General features: G+C 56.7%; 1 protein-coding gene and 1 pseudogene across 2 annotated transcripts in view; one reads left to right on the top strand and one right to left on the bottom strand.

Moving 5' to 3' along the window:
- Window positions 1-12,022, bottom strand: part of BMP7 (bone morphogenetic protein 7) — a 79,474-nt gene that overhangs the window by 28,312 nt on the left and 39,140 nt on the right. For both annotated transcript variants that reach the window (XM_006921935.2, XM_015597172.2), the window contains exon 3: window positions 908-1,056. In XM_006921935.2, coding sequence (XP_006921997.1) covers window positions 908-1,056 — 149 coding nt within the window. The remainder of the gene's footprint in view (window positions 1-907; window positions 1,057-12,022) is intronic.
- LOC112471095 lies at window positions 6,395-6,513 on the top strand (annotated as a pseudogene).

The following is a 12,022-nucleotide window of genomic DNA, read 5'->3' on the forward strand; positions in this document are numbered from 1 at the left end:
ACGGCGGGGGGAGGACGGCGGGGGGAGGATCTCCGCTGCACACGTCTGTAACTTCTGAGTTTTGAGCCATGGGCGTGTATTACCTGTCTTAAAATAAGCGCTTTTTATTTTTTCCTGAGACCGGGATAGGAAGAAGCTACACACTCTCAAACTATCTCCACTTAATAAGAAATACACTTTGGGGAAGGAGAAGCTGGCACAGCCGGGCCCACCCTATTCCCCCACTCATATTCCTGTCTGCCCTTCTCACAGGACTGAAGCCAACCAGGTTACCTGTGGGGGGGCCTGAAAGGTGCTGGGGGAGGGGCAGGTGAACAGCGGATTCTCCAAGTACTTGGGACTCAGAACCACACTCAGGGTTTCTTGGAAGGGGCTTAATGCCCTGCACCAGTGCAGCCCTTAGCCAGGGTGCACTACAACCTGCAGGGGACATTTGGCAACATCTGGAGACGTTTGGGGGACGTTACGACTAGGAGATGCTACCAGCATTTGGTGGGAAGCAAACAGGGATGCTGTGGATACCCTACAATGCACAGGACACCCCAGAATGCCATGTCCTGAGGCCGAGGAGCCTGCGTCAGCATGTCTCTGACTGCTGTGTGTCTAGACGCCACCTGGGGCTCCCCTTCAAGTGCAGGTTCTCATGCAGCAGCCGGGGTGGGCCACAGATTCTGCATCCCTAGCCCAGCTGGTGTGGGACCACAGGGGCCTGCTGTGCGGTCGCCTCTTGCAAAAGGGCTAGGGGCTGCTTTGGGTTGGGATCAAAAGGCTGGACTGTGAGGCCTGGTTGCAGAGGGGCAGGGAAGTCGACTCTTGATGGGAACGAGCACGTACGCTGCTGAGATTCCACCTGAGTTCAGAAGCACAGGCTGCGTCAGAACTAGCTGGGGCAGGGGCCGATGCTTACCATCTAGGGTCTCCACGGACAGCTGCAGGCCCAGGTTGTGCCGTGGGTTGACCACCCAGTGGTTGCTGGTGGCCGTGATGTCGAACACCAGCCAGCCCTCCTCGGAGGCCCAGAGGGTACGGCTGTCAAGCAGGAACAGGTCTGACTCCCTGCAAGAGAGGAAGAGAGATGCAGGCTCAGGTCGGCAGCTCACAGCGCAGTCGCCCCGTCACCCGGCTCGCCGCTGACGGAGAGGACAGTGGCGGGCGAGGGAGGCGGGACGAGGTCCAGCAGTCCCCCAGGAGTGGGTGCGTCAGACCTCGATCCAGGCACAGAGACCTCTTGGCGGCTGTGGTGGGGCAAGAGCACAGAACAGGCGGAGAGATACAGACAGGGGACGCGGCGCTGCTACGAGGCACAGTTGCTCTTCAGATTTGTTCGGGGGACAGAGTCCAGGAAGGCAGGAGTCACACGGCCTCCGTGCCGCCGGCTGTCTCAGGGAACAGAAGTTCACATCTGCTCGATTACTCACCGTTCGCCAGGCCCGGTCCCGAGTGCTCTGCACACATGATCTCATTCCAGCCTCACAACCCTGGTTGTAAGGACATTGCCACCTCCCCTGCATACATGGAAGAAGCACAGCTTGCCGCAGGTCATTTAACCAGGAAGTTGCCAAGTTAGGGCTTGAGCCAGGCAACTGGGCACCAGTGCGGAAACTCTCCATTCCCAGGCTACACGACTGCAGCATGAGCCCGCCAGGTGTCAGGAGGCAGACTCCCAGGCTGACGTCGTTGACAGAGGAAGCCCTTTACTGCTCTCTCCCCCAGATTCTGCAGGAGCCAAATGCGTAAAACCACACTGACCTTGTAGTGGATGGAAGAGGGATGGACGGTGGATGGATGGATGGATGGATGGGATGATGGGTGGGTAGGTGGATGGATTTTTACATATCTAGATAATAGAATTCTAGTATATGAGGTATCATAATGTCTTTCACACTTTTAATGATAAGGATTCAAAGTTTCCCTATTTTGAGTCCTTCAGTAGTCAACTTAAAGTATTTGAGTCCATACGTTGTGCCAGGTCCTGGGGTACAGTGACGAACAGCACCCAACCGGCTCCTGCTCCTGGGTATTGACAATCTCTACCATACCTGGGGCGATCTAATGTTTTGGGGAATGAAGGTGAATTCTCTCCATCAGGCATAGCAAGTATTTATTGAGCACTTACTGTGTGCCAGGCCCTGGGTCGAAATGCTTGACCAGGACCATGTCACCGAGTCCTTACAATCACTCTACGAGGTGGACAGTATTACCTGCGCCATTGCCATCGTGCAGCTCTCAGAGCTGATGCTCAGAAAGGCAGAGTTGTTGCCAGGGTTACACGGCTAGGACACAGTCGAGGCAGGACTAGAACCCGGCCAGGTCACCTGCAAGCCCAAGCTTACGACCGCACGTGAAGACGGTTCTTCTGGACACCACCTTTGCTGGGCTGTAGCTGCCACCACTTCACAGCCTTTGGCAAACTAAACTCATTGTAACAGAGCCCACTAAGCCACCAGCTGGAGCTGAGGAGCAAATGTCTTTAGATGAGGCGCACGTCCCCTATTGGCCCCGTCCCCAACTTTTCCTTCTAAAACCATTGCCAATCATGCTCATTGATCTTTCCTGTGTGGCCTGCAGATCTCCAAGTTCGTAAGGTCGACCAAATTATACTTGTTGCGTGCCATGACACATTAGACATTGACCAGGCACATTAATACGTATAAGACAGCTGAGAAGGCATGCAGGAACTAAGTCGGTCGTCTCAGCCAGTGTCTCAAATTTACTCTAACTCCGAACCCACTGAAAGTGGGTAGAGGGATTAACAAGTCAGTCAGAGAAGCCTGTGCGGGGATGGAGAACCAGGCTCAGAAACAGACAGGAGCCAAGGCAGGGGTGAGGGGGAGGCTGTCTCATCGCACTTGTCGAAGGGATGAACTTGAGCACATTCCCCTCTGCATCTCCATCCAAAAGTCTGGGGGCAGAGAATCTAGCTGGCCTAGTCAGTGCACGCCCAGCCCTTGGCCATGGGGGTCAGGGCTCTCCACGGTGGTGGACAGCATCGCCGAGACCACAAGAAGGAAACGGGTTATCCCCACCCCAGGTCCCCCAAAACCCCCTTTCTTAAGTAATAGTCAACAACTGCCAGAACTACATTCAGAAAATGCTTAATTATATCATGCAACGCATATGAATAGAATCTGACTTTTGATCTTAGGACCAACGAAACATAGCCACAATATAAGACAGTATGTTGTCCCCTAGCCAGGCAAACTGAAGTCCCTTATGATCTATAAGAAACTCCCCTCTCTAATAAAGAGAGATTATAGAAGCTAAGAAGTCTTTTTAGAGCCACAAAGGATTTTGAAGACCCTGAGTTTGACTCTCGAACAACGAGACAGCCTTCCCTGACCTGTTCTCCTCTCCCTGCTCCCAGGGCCCTTCCAGAAGCAATTTCAGAACTGGCATGGGGGACGTCCTCACAGAATTTCCTGCTGCCTTCATCTCCTGTTTGCCTCGATGACTTTCCTGGCTACGGAGAGCCACCAAGATGAAGCCGCCAGCTGTTTTTGACAATTCACTGAGAGAAGAAACACCACTCTGAACCAAAACAATTCCTCTACTGAGTCAGGCTCCCATGGCCCCTGTCGGAACATCCACACCACAGCACAGAAGTCACAAACCTGGGTGGTGACTTCGCTGGAAAATCGTAACTTGTTGGAAAATGTGACCAGAGATCTGGTTAGGCCTTTAAAACAATGAATAGTGACTTGGGGAACAAAATTAGGCCTTTGATGAGTGAAGGCCTTGCCAAACGATACTAAGCATTCCCTCATTACAGGCTGTGACACCGAGGGCCAGATGTTACAGGCTAGCGTTGACTCATCCATGAATCAACGTGAATGCACCAGCTCCCCTCCTCCAAGCCACAGTCTGCACTTTGTTCCAGGCACGTCTGGAAGAGCTGAACCTGCACTGGAAGGCATCGGGACAGGAGAGCAAGGTGCGAACGCGGGCTCTGCTGCCAGACGGAAGGCCCAGACTGGCGCTTGGCCCGCGTGACCAGGACAATGAGAAAGTGCTCCCCGGCCAAGGCCAGGCTGACAGGCGGGTGAGTGGGAATTTCTAGCTGCCACCTGGGGTATCTTATTAGAACACAATGGTTCCCACAACCAGGAGGAACCGAACAAGCCCTTCGTGACATTTTATTTACCTTGAACATACCAGCCTCCCTGACCCAGCCCAGGTGACGGCAGAGCTGGGAAAATCTCGGGGCGAAGGGCCCCTAGGACATGAAGTGCATCCTTTCATCTTCCCCAGAGCTGAAAATCTAGGGGCTTTCCTTGTGCCAGCTCCCCGGATCTCCCCACCAGCGAGACGGTCGTTCCCATTTTATAGAGGAGCAAAGTGACGTTCAGAGCAGAAGTCGACTGTCCACACGGATAGCCCTTGCAAGGGACAGAACAGGACGCGGCGTGGGAAGTCTGACCCGCGAACTTCCGCGCTTAAGCCCTGTCACCTCCTCCACCCATCCTCTCACCAAGGGACAAGGGACACAGGAAGTCGTTGAATGCCGCACAGTGGATTTGACTGTCACAACACTGCGTGGGGCAGAGAAAATTCTAGAGGGGGACGAGATCTAGGTAGTAGGGAACGCAGAAGGTAAGCAGCTCAAGACGGCTAACTCCTGCGCCTCCGTGAAGTGGGGATAATGCCACCTTCTCCAGGGACTGGGGAGGACCAGGGGCAACTGGGGGAGGATGGCTGTTAGCGGGTGTGGGCTCCCTCTTCGGTTGATGAAAATATCGTAACATTGAATCGTGGTATGTGTCACACAACTCTGAATATACTAAAAAAAACCCCAAAAAACAAAAAACAAAAAAATCCACTGAACTGTATACACCTTACAAGGGTGAATTATATGATACGTGAATTATGCCTCAATAAATCTATTTCTTAAATGGATACAGTCAACATAAGCCCCAAACACAGAGCATGAATGAGGTCATTACACTAATAATGTTTTTGAGGTTTACACACCTGTCCGTGAAAAGCCAACACGCCCGTGCTCCAGCGTGTCAGCCACGGCTCACTCTGAAGTACGCTGCTCCCCCCCCGCCCCCACCCACGCACATCAATACTGTCCCAACTTAGCAAGCGCAGATCCTACAAGAGGCGAGATCCTTTTGGGGACTATTGGGTCTGGGGGACCAACCTGGGCGAGGTGGGTGGCCTCTCCTGCCCTGTAGGGTGTGGACGGTTTAGCCCCCTCCTCCCAGCTCAGAGAGGCAGCAGATGCGGGGGACGAACTTGGCGTTCCTGTCCCCTCTCATGCTGCTCTTGATGAAAGAAACAGCGGTGAGACCCAGAAGGTCAACGTCTCCCCTCCCGAAACCCGGGTTCTCCCAAAGCCCTGCTCTCTGGGGCGTGAACCTCCGGTAACCCCAACTCCTCGGCGAGGAGGGGTGTTAATATTGAACCACCAGCCCCCGGGTACAGTGTTGCTGGGGCTTGTGGGCTTCTCCTCCCACGGACGACCATGAGGACTCGGGAAATCTAACCCGCAGGGACAAGCCGGAGGAGCTGCACGCACTCCCAGAGCCGGTTTCCCGCCAGCTTCTCAGCCCACCTTCCCCTGGAAAGTTCTACCACGATGGAAAAGTGGGTATTTTAAATCCTCCGACGTGGGAAGGTGGAAAGTCTTTTCTCTGCCCTCTGGCTCCTTGGAGACTATTTAGAGACCGTGATCTCATGGGCCTTCACCCACGACCCACGCCAGGGGCAGCAAGAACCCCATGTGGGACGCAGGGTGCCACTCGCCGACCGTGGCCTCAGAGACGTTTATTTACACTCTGCACACACGCGGCTCCAGGGAATCTGGCCCTGAAGCTGGCAAAACAGGGCCGAGAAGTGAAGTCTGGGGCTTTGTCCGGCCCTGGGCACTTCCGGCAGGAGCAGGAGCCACAGGAAACGCAGACGCCGACTGGGCCACCCTGCGCCCGCTGCCTCCGCACCTGGACAGTCCGCGTCCAGTCCCAGGCCACAGTTACACTCTCCTTTTCTCCTACCCTGCGAGACCGTGGGGCGACGCCTCCTTCGTCCTGCCGGAGGGTCGCAGCAGCCCAGGTCTTAGCAGCCAGAGAGGACCGCGGAGATCTACTCCAGCTGCTTTTCAGCCCGGAAGACCAGAGTTTCTGCCGTGTGCACATGTGCTGGTCCCCGTCTCGGGCCTGGGTCTAGGTGGCTGGGATGCAAACACGCTTGTCGCCACAGCCTCAGACCCAGCCCATCGCCTTCAGGAGCGGACGTAGCTGGGGTTTGGAAGGGCCACATTCGGAGTCGCCCAAGGTCACTCCAGGAGGCGTGACTGGTGCTGGAGGCCTCGGCACCCCAACCCTGCGTCTTGGGTACCTGCTGTGTGCCAGTTTTTGAGTGACATTTTCCCACCTAATCCTTCCTCTTCCAAGTCTACGGCCACGCCACCCCGAACGTGCCCGATCCCGTCTGATCTCAGAAGCTAAGCAGGGTCGGGCCTGGTTAGTACTTGGATGGGAGACCACCCAGGAAGACCAGGTGCCATCGGCGTAAAAAATAAATAAAAAATAAAAGATTGTAAGCTGACAAGGTCCTTGCAATCTGTGAGGTCAACCAAGGGTTGCTTTGCCTAAAAAACTAAATAAATAAAAATAAAAAATAAATAAAAAATAAAAGATTGTAAGCTGACAAGGTCCTTGCAATCTGTGAGGTCAACCAAGGGTTGCTTTGCCTAAAAAACTAAATAAATAAAAATAAAAAATAAATAAATAAATAATCCTTCCTCTTCCAACGAGGTGCATACGCTCATGACCCCCACTTTATAGATTAAACAACTGAGATGCAGAGGAGTTAAAGAAGCATCCTTAGCTAGTGAGTGGCAGGCCCCAGTCGGGAGGTGACATGAGGCACACGGAGCTATCTGTCACCTCGGGGCCCCCAGCCAGAAATTGCTGCCAGGGGTTAGAGGAAGAGAAGAGAATCAAGGAGAGAATGTGTCTGGCCCGGTACCAAGTGGCCTCCCCGTCAGGGAGGGACATGAACTTCAGGTTCTGCGGTTGGCAGAATAATACCCACCAAGATGTCCATGCCCTAATCCCCAGAACCTGTGAATTCGCTGCCTTCCAAGGCAAACGCACTCGGACTTGGCAGACGTGATAGCTAAGGCTTCTGCGGTGGAAGATGACCCTGGATTCGCCAGGTGGGCCCAACGCGGTCGCAAGGGTTGTATGAGCGAGACGGGGAGACAGGAGAGTCGGGGAAGGAGACGTGACGACTGCCAGACGGCCACGGGCCAAGGAGGGCGGGCGCCTCCAGAAGCTGGAGAGACGAGGAAACAGCTTCTCCTCCGGAAACTCCGGAAGGAGCCGGCCCTGGGGACACCCCGATGTGTGTCTGGCAAGATCCATTTAGGACTTCTGACCTCCACGACCGTAAGACTGTCCGTGCGTGCTATCCCGCACACTAAGTGTGTGGTCATCTGCCACAGCGGTCCTAGGAACTGGCTGATCCACTCCTTGAAGGGCGCCCTGAACGCCCCCCGAGTCTCAGGTGCCCTGCCAGGAGCCAGATATACGATGGCAGCCGGGGACGGAGCTCTGGCTCCAGAGGCTGTGGGCGCATCACACGGGGAGGGTCGTTCGACCCTGATGGGGAGGCGGGAGGGAGAGGAAGGCGTCCTCTGGGCCAGCAGACGAAGGAAAGGACTGGACATGGGGGGGCGAGGGTGCTCTGGGAGGTCGAGCCTTGGGAAGCGTCTCCCAAGGGAGACCAGAGGGACGAGCAGGGAGGGCTAAGGCGGCCAGGAGGGCAGGAGGGGCATTCTGGCAGAGGGAACGAAGTAAGCAAAGTGTGACGAGCGAGGCTGACAAGGACAGGGTGCAGGTGCCCGGAGAGTGTGGAGGTGAGTGGCGGCTGGAGCCTGCAAGGCCTCTGGCCACTGGAAGGTCTGGTCCTCAGAGAACTGGGAGGTGGGAACAGTGGGCTTCGCGGACGCCCTCCCTCACCCCGCTCTGTCCCTCAGCTTCCCCTCACCCTCACCCTCACCCTTGCCCTGCGGTCCCTTGGGAAACGGCGGGCCGGACGCCGTAAAACCCTGCGTGTCGTGAACGGCCACTGGGCCTGGAGGACAGTCCTCAGAAGACAGAGAGCCAGAGAGGCCGCGACGGAGACGCCAGAGCCTCCCCGGGCTGACGCGGTGTCATGGAGAAGGGCAGGCACGGTGCTCGGAGGATGAGTCAGGCTGGGAGGCCAGCTCCACGCACCTGGAGTCAGACCAGCCAGCAAACAGCGGCCCTGCAGGGAGGCCGGGAAGGGGATCAAAGGAGACGGAGGAAGTCGGGTGTGGCGGCTGCGAGCGCCCCTCCTGAGCCCCGGGCTGGGGAGGGCCCGGCCCAGGTCCCAGCGCCCCACCTCGGGCTTCAGGGAATGCCCAACTGTCCCAGGCGTCCCAGGGTGGGAAGGTGAAGTCAGGGAGGTCCGAGGCTTTTTTTAAACACACTTTAAGACTGTGCACATCCAGGAAGACTAAATTAAGTCATTTGGGAGAAAGGTGGAAAAATACACAAAGAAGCATGTTCTCCTCCCACAGCCGGAGCACGAGTCACCAGCCCTCGGCTTCCCCACCCCATGACCATGTCTGTCTGTCTCCCTCCTCCCTTCCCGTGCCCGCCACCCCGGCATTCACGGGAGGGTCGAGTACACTCCTGTCTGGAGCCCAGGAGGCCTGTGTGCCAAGTCAGGAAGCAAGTCAGCAGCCATTAAGGTCTGGGCCTCAGTTTCCCCATCTGCAAGATGAAGGGTCTGCAGTTTATCAAGGTCTTGAAAACTGCCTCCCATTAATAGGAATCCAAGAGAGGAAAATGAGAAGGTCAAAATCAAAAAGGCTCTGTACTTGAAGAAGGTTGAGAAGCACCCCATGATCACTGCCCCTCAGAGATTTCATAATGCACATTGGCTCTTTAAAAGCTCTGAGAAGTCCTGCTGTAAAGAAATGTCAACTCTGGCAACGGCATGTGATAGAAGCTGTCACACTTGTGTGTACTCCCCGGGTCACCGGGGCGGGAATGAAGACGGAGAAGCGTGGCTACAAGCGGAAGCTCCCCCCGCCCATCAGAGACGCACCTACCAGCGAGAGAAAACCGTCAGGAGGTCTGAGGGGCGCACGGGACCCTCTCTGTGCTGAGGGCCTCAGGGAGGCCCGTGGTTCATGCCTCGGGTGCGCAGGGTGTAAGCATCACAACACAAGGCTTTGCGTCCTCAGCAAGTCGTGGTAAAACCCAGTGGGGTGACGGGGCAAGCCGACCTCCGCCCTTCAGGTTCTCTGGTTTGTTGAGTGGGAACAGCAGTGAGGACCGTTCTAAGGATGGATTAATGGGATGCTTAGGTCAAGTGCCAGCAGAGCCAGAGGCTCGGGGCTCTGGGTGGGAGCAGACCTCAGTGTCAACGTGAACCATCCCGCTGGATTTAAGCAGCCCCAGCCCTAAGGCAGGAGCTCAGTACCTTGTGGCTCTGACCCGCGTTCAGGACACAGCATCTTAGCCCCGGCCCGGCTCCAGACACCGGGAGCGGGAGGAGACGGAGGCTCAGGGATGCCTGCAACTGTTCCCACAGCGGCGGGAGAGCTGCCACCTCCCTGCCCTGACCCTTTCTGCCCCCCGCGCCCGTCCCAGCAGCTGGCATGGGCTCCGAGAACCTCCCACCTGCCTCCAGCGCCTCCTCTCAGGCTGCCATCGTAGCAGACTCCAGCCTACCGCAGGCCTTTGCACACGCCGTTCCTGCCACCCGGGACACTGTGCCTTGTCCTTGGGCCCCCGGCGCACCTGTTCCCCCTTCCGCGCCCCAGGGAAGCTCCTCCGAAGCCCTAATGGGCGTGTCCTCATCGATGCCCTCGAAGCGTCCTTTCCGGCGCTCGGGCTGCTGTTCGGCTTCGTTTGCATAGTTCTTGGGGTTCCCTTCCTTCCCCACCGGACTCTAAGTGCCTCGTGGGCAGGAACCAGTCCCCCTCGCTCGCTGCTGCCGCGGCCCAGCACCGAGCACACAGCACCGCTCCGTGGGCCTCGAGCACATGCTGAACGTGCTCGTGCGTTCGGAACACCCTTACCAGACAGCGAGGCTTTCCGGCGCCGCTTCCTGTAGTTTGTTTGTGAAAGAGGAAGAGCGAACGCTTTTTCACATTACTCGGGCGCCCCCAGAAATGGCTCTGGCTCCAGTTCCCCAGGGCCTCAGCCCCCGCCCCACCCAGGCCCTCTGATCAGCCCCAGGCAGCTCCACGCCCCACACCCACAGGCCCGCCTGCATAATCAGGGGGCCCCAGGTGGCAGCTGGCAGCTGTCTGGAGCTCACCTAGGCCATTTTTGTGCCGTCGCCTCGTCAGGGCCCCTCCTTCATCGTACGTGTCAGGGGGAACCATAGGTCACGGACGGGCAGGGAGCCGCAGCTGGCAGGAAAGCCAATCTTAGATTTACTTTTGGATCCGACGCTTGCTCCCCCTTGCTTCAGATTCCAGGGCTCGGGCCCCAGAATTTCCAGAACCCAGAGGCCCTGTCATCTCATTCGACCTCCCGTTAAGGCACGCCAGTGACCGCAGTGCTCAGAGACGGATCTGCGGGGAAACACACTGACCTCTGGGTCCCCCCAGAAAAGCCAGGCCTTGTGGGGAGCGCCGTGGAGCCTCCGGGACGGCTCTGGAAATCCCTCGCTGCCGGGCAGCTGCGTGTGGCTGGCACCGTGGCCGTGGGAGGGCGAGACGCCAAGGCTGGCAGACTCATGGCCTGAGACTTTCCCTGGTCGCCCCACTTCCTTCAGCCTCCAGCTCCAGACCAAAATAGAATGAGGTAAATTCAGCCTCTTCACGCACACTCAAGGAATAAACAAACCAACACAAACACAGTTATCGTGCTGGGTCATCTTTCCTACCTTTTTTTTTTTTTTTTAAAAAAAAAAGAACCACAGGCTGTTTTAAGATTCCAAACCAGAGGCAGAAAAGTGAAGTGCAGCAGACAAGGAAGAAAGGAAATGAACTTGACAGTGGAGTCTGCAGACAGAGGCATGTGTCACGATGACCAGATTCAAGGTTTCCGAACGCAAAGGACAGATTACAACAACTTGGTGCAGCATGGGGGGCGGGGAGGGGGCGTCTAAAACTTCATTCTGACTATGGATCCTTAAACCAGAGGGGTGGCAAAGATGAGGGGAGACTGTGGACACGGCCCACTCCATAGCACTTGCCGTGCTGGGGGCCACACTGATCCCCGACAGTCCTGCCAGGTGGGTACTCTCATCTCCCACTGTATTTCGGTGACACACTCTCTCCCCGCTCCCCGACCTCCCGCCAGAAGCAGACTGTGAGTCAGGAACTTGAATGCCGGCAGTTTGTGTGAGAGGTGACCCCAGGAACCACCTGGAAGGAGGCAGGGCTGGAAAAAAGCCAGAACACGATGCTGTGGGCATCTGGGCTCACACCCACCGGTCCCCCTCGGGGCATGAACACAGCCGAGCCTGCCGCTTCCCCGGGTGTGAGGACGTCCACACAGGGCAGTAACCCTATAACCCCACCCAAGACAGCCTGTGGGGTGGTGCCTGCGAGAGACGGCAATGAAGACGGAGGAGGGGCGGTCCCAGAGCTCACTGCCCGGCAATCACGGCTCTGGGCCTCACGGACTTTTCCCCTGGGAACTTAGGGCCTGTGCACGTGTAACATCAAACGGTAGAAGGATCTGAGCTTTCCCAGGACCTCCGTTTCCTTTCCTGTGACAACGGCAGGTGTCTCCAGGGGCTCCCCGTTCTGACTCAGTCCCGACGGCAAACGAGACTCATAAACCACTCCCCACACCTGGGGGCCCAACCTCAAAACGAAGGTCGAGCCCAGATCCTTAACCTACACGTCAAGGGGGAAAAGAAGCCTGCTTGCAGACCCAAGTGTCCCCTTTAAAGAGTCTCCAACTGGACCCCGAGGAAGAGTCAGAGCAAAGATCCTCTCCCGTAAAAGGCCCTTATAGTCCGGTTTTACTCACGAAGCCCTACCGTCCAGGACTCCGGGACCCATGGAAGCCTGGGATGT

Source organism: Pteropus alecto, unplaced genomic scaffold, assembly GCF_000325575.1.
Source record: "Pteropus alecto unplaced genomic scaffold, ASM32557v1 scaffold45, whole genome shotgun sequence".
Classification (NCBI taxonomy): domain Eukaryota; kingdom Metazoa; phylum Chordata; class Mammalia; order Chiroptera; family Pteropodidae; genus Pteropus; species Pteropus alecto.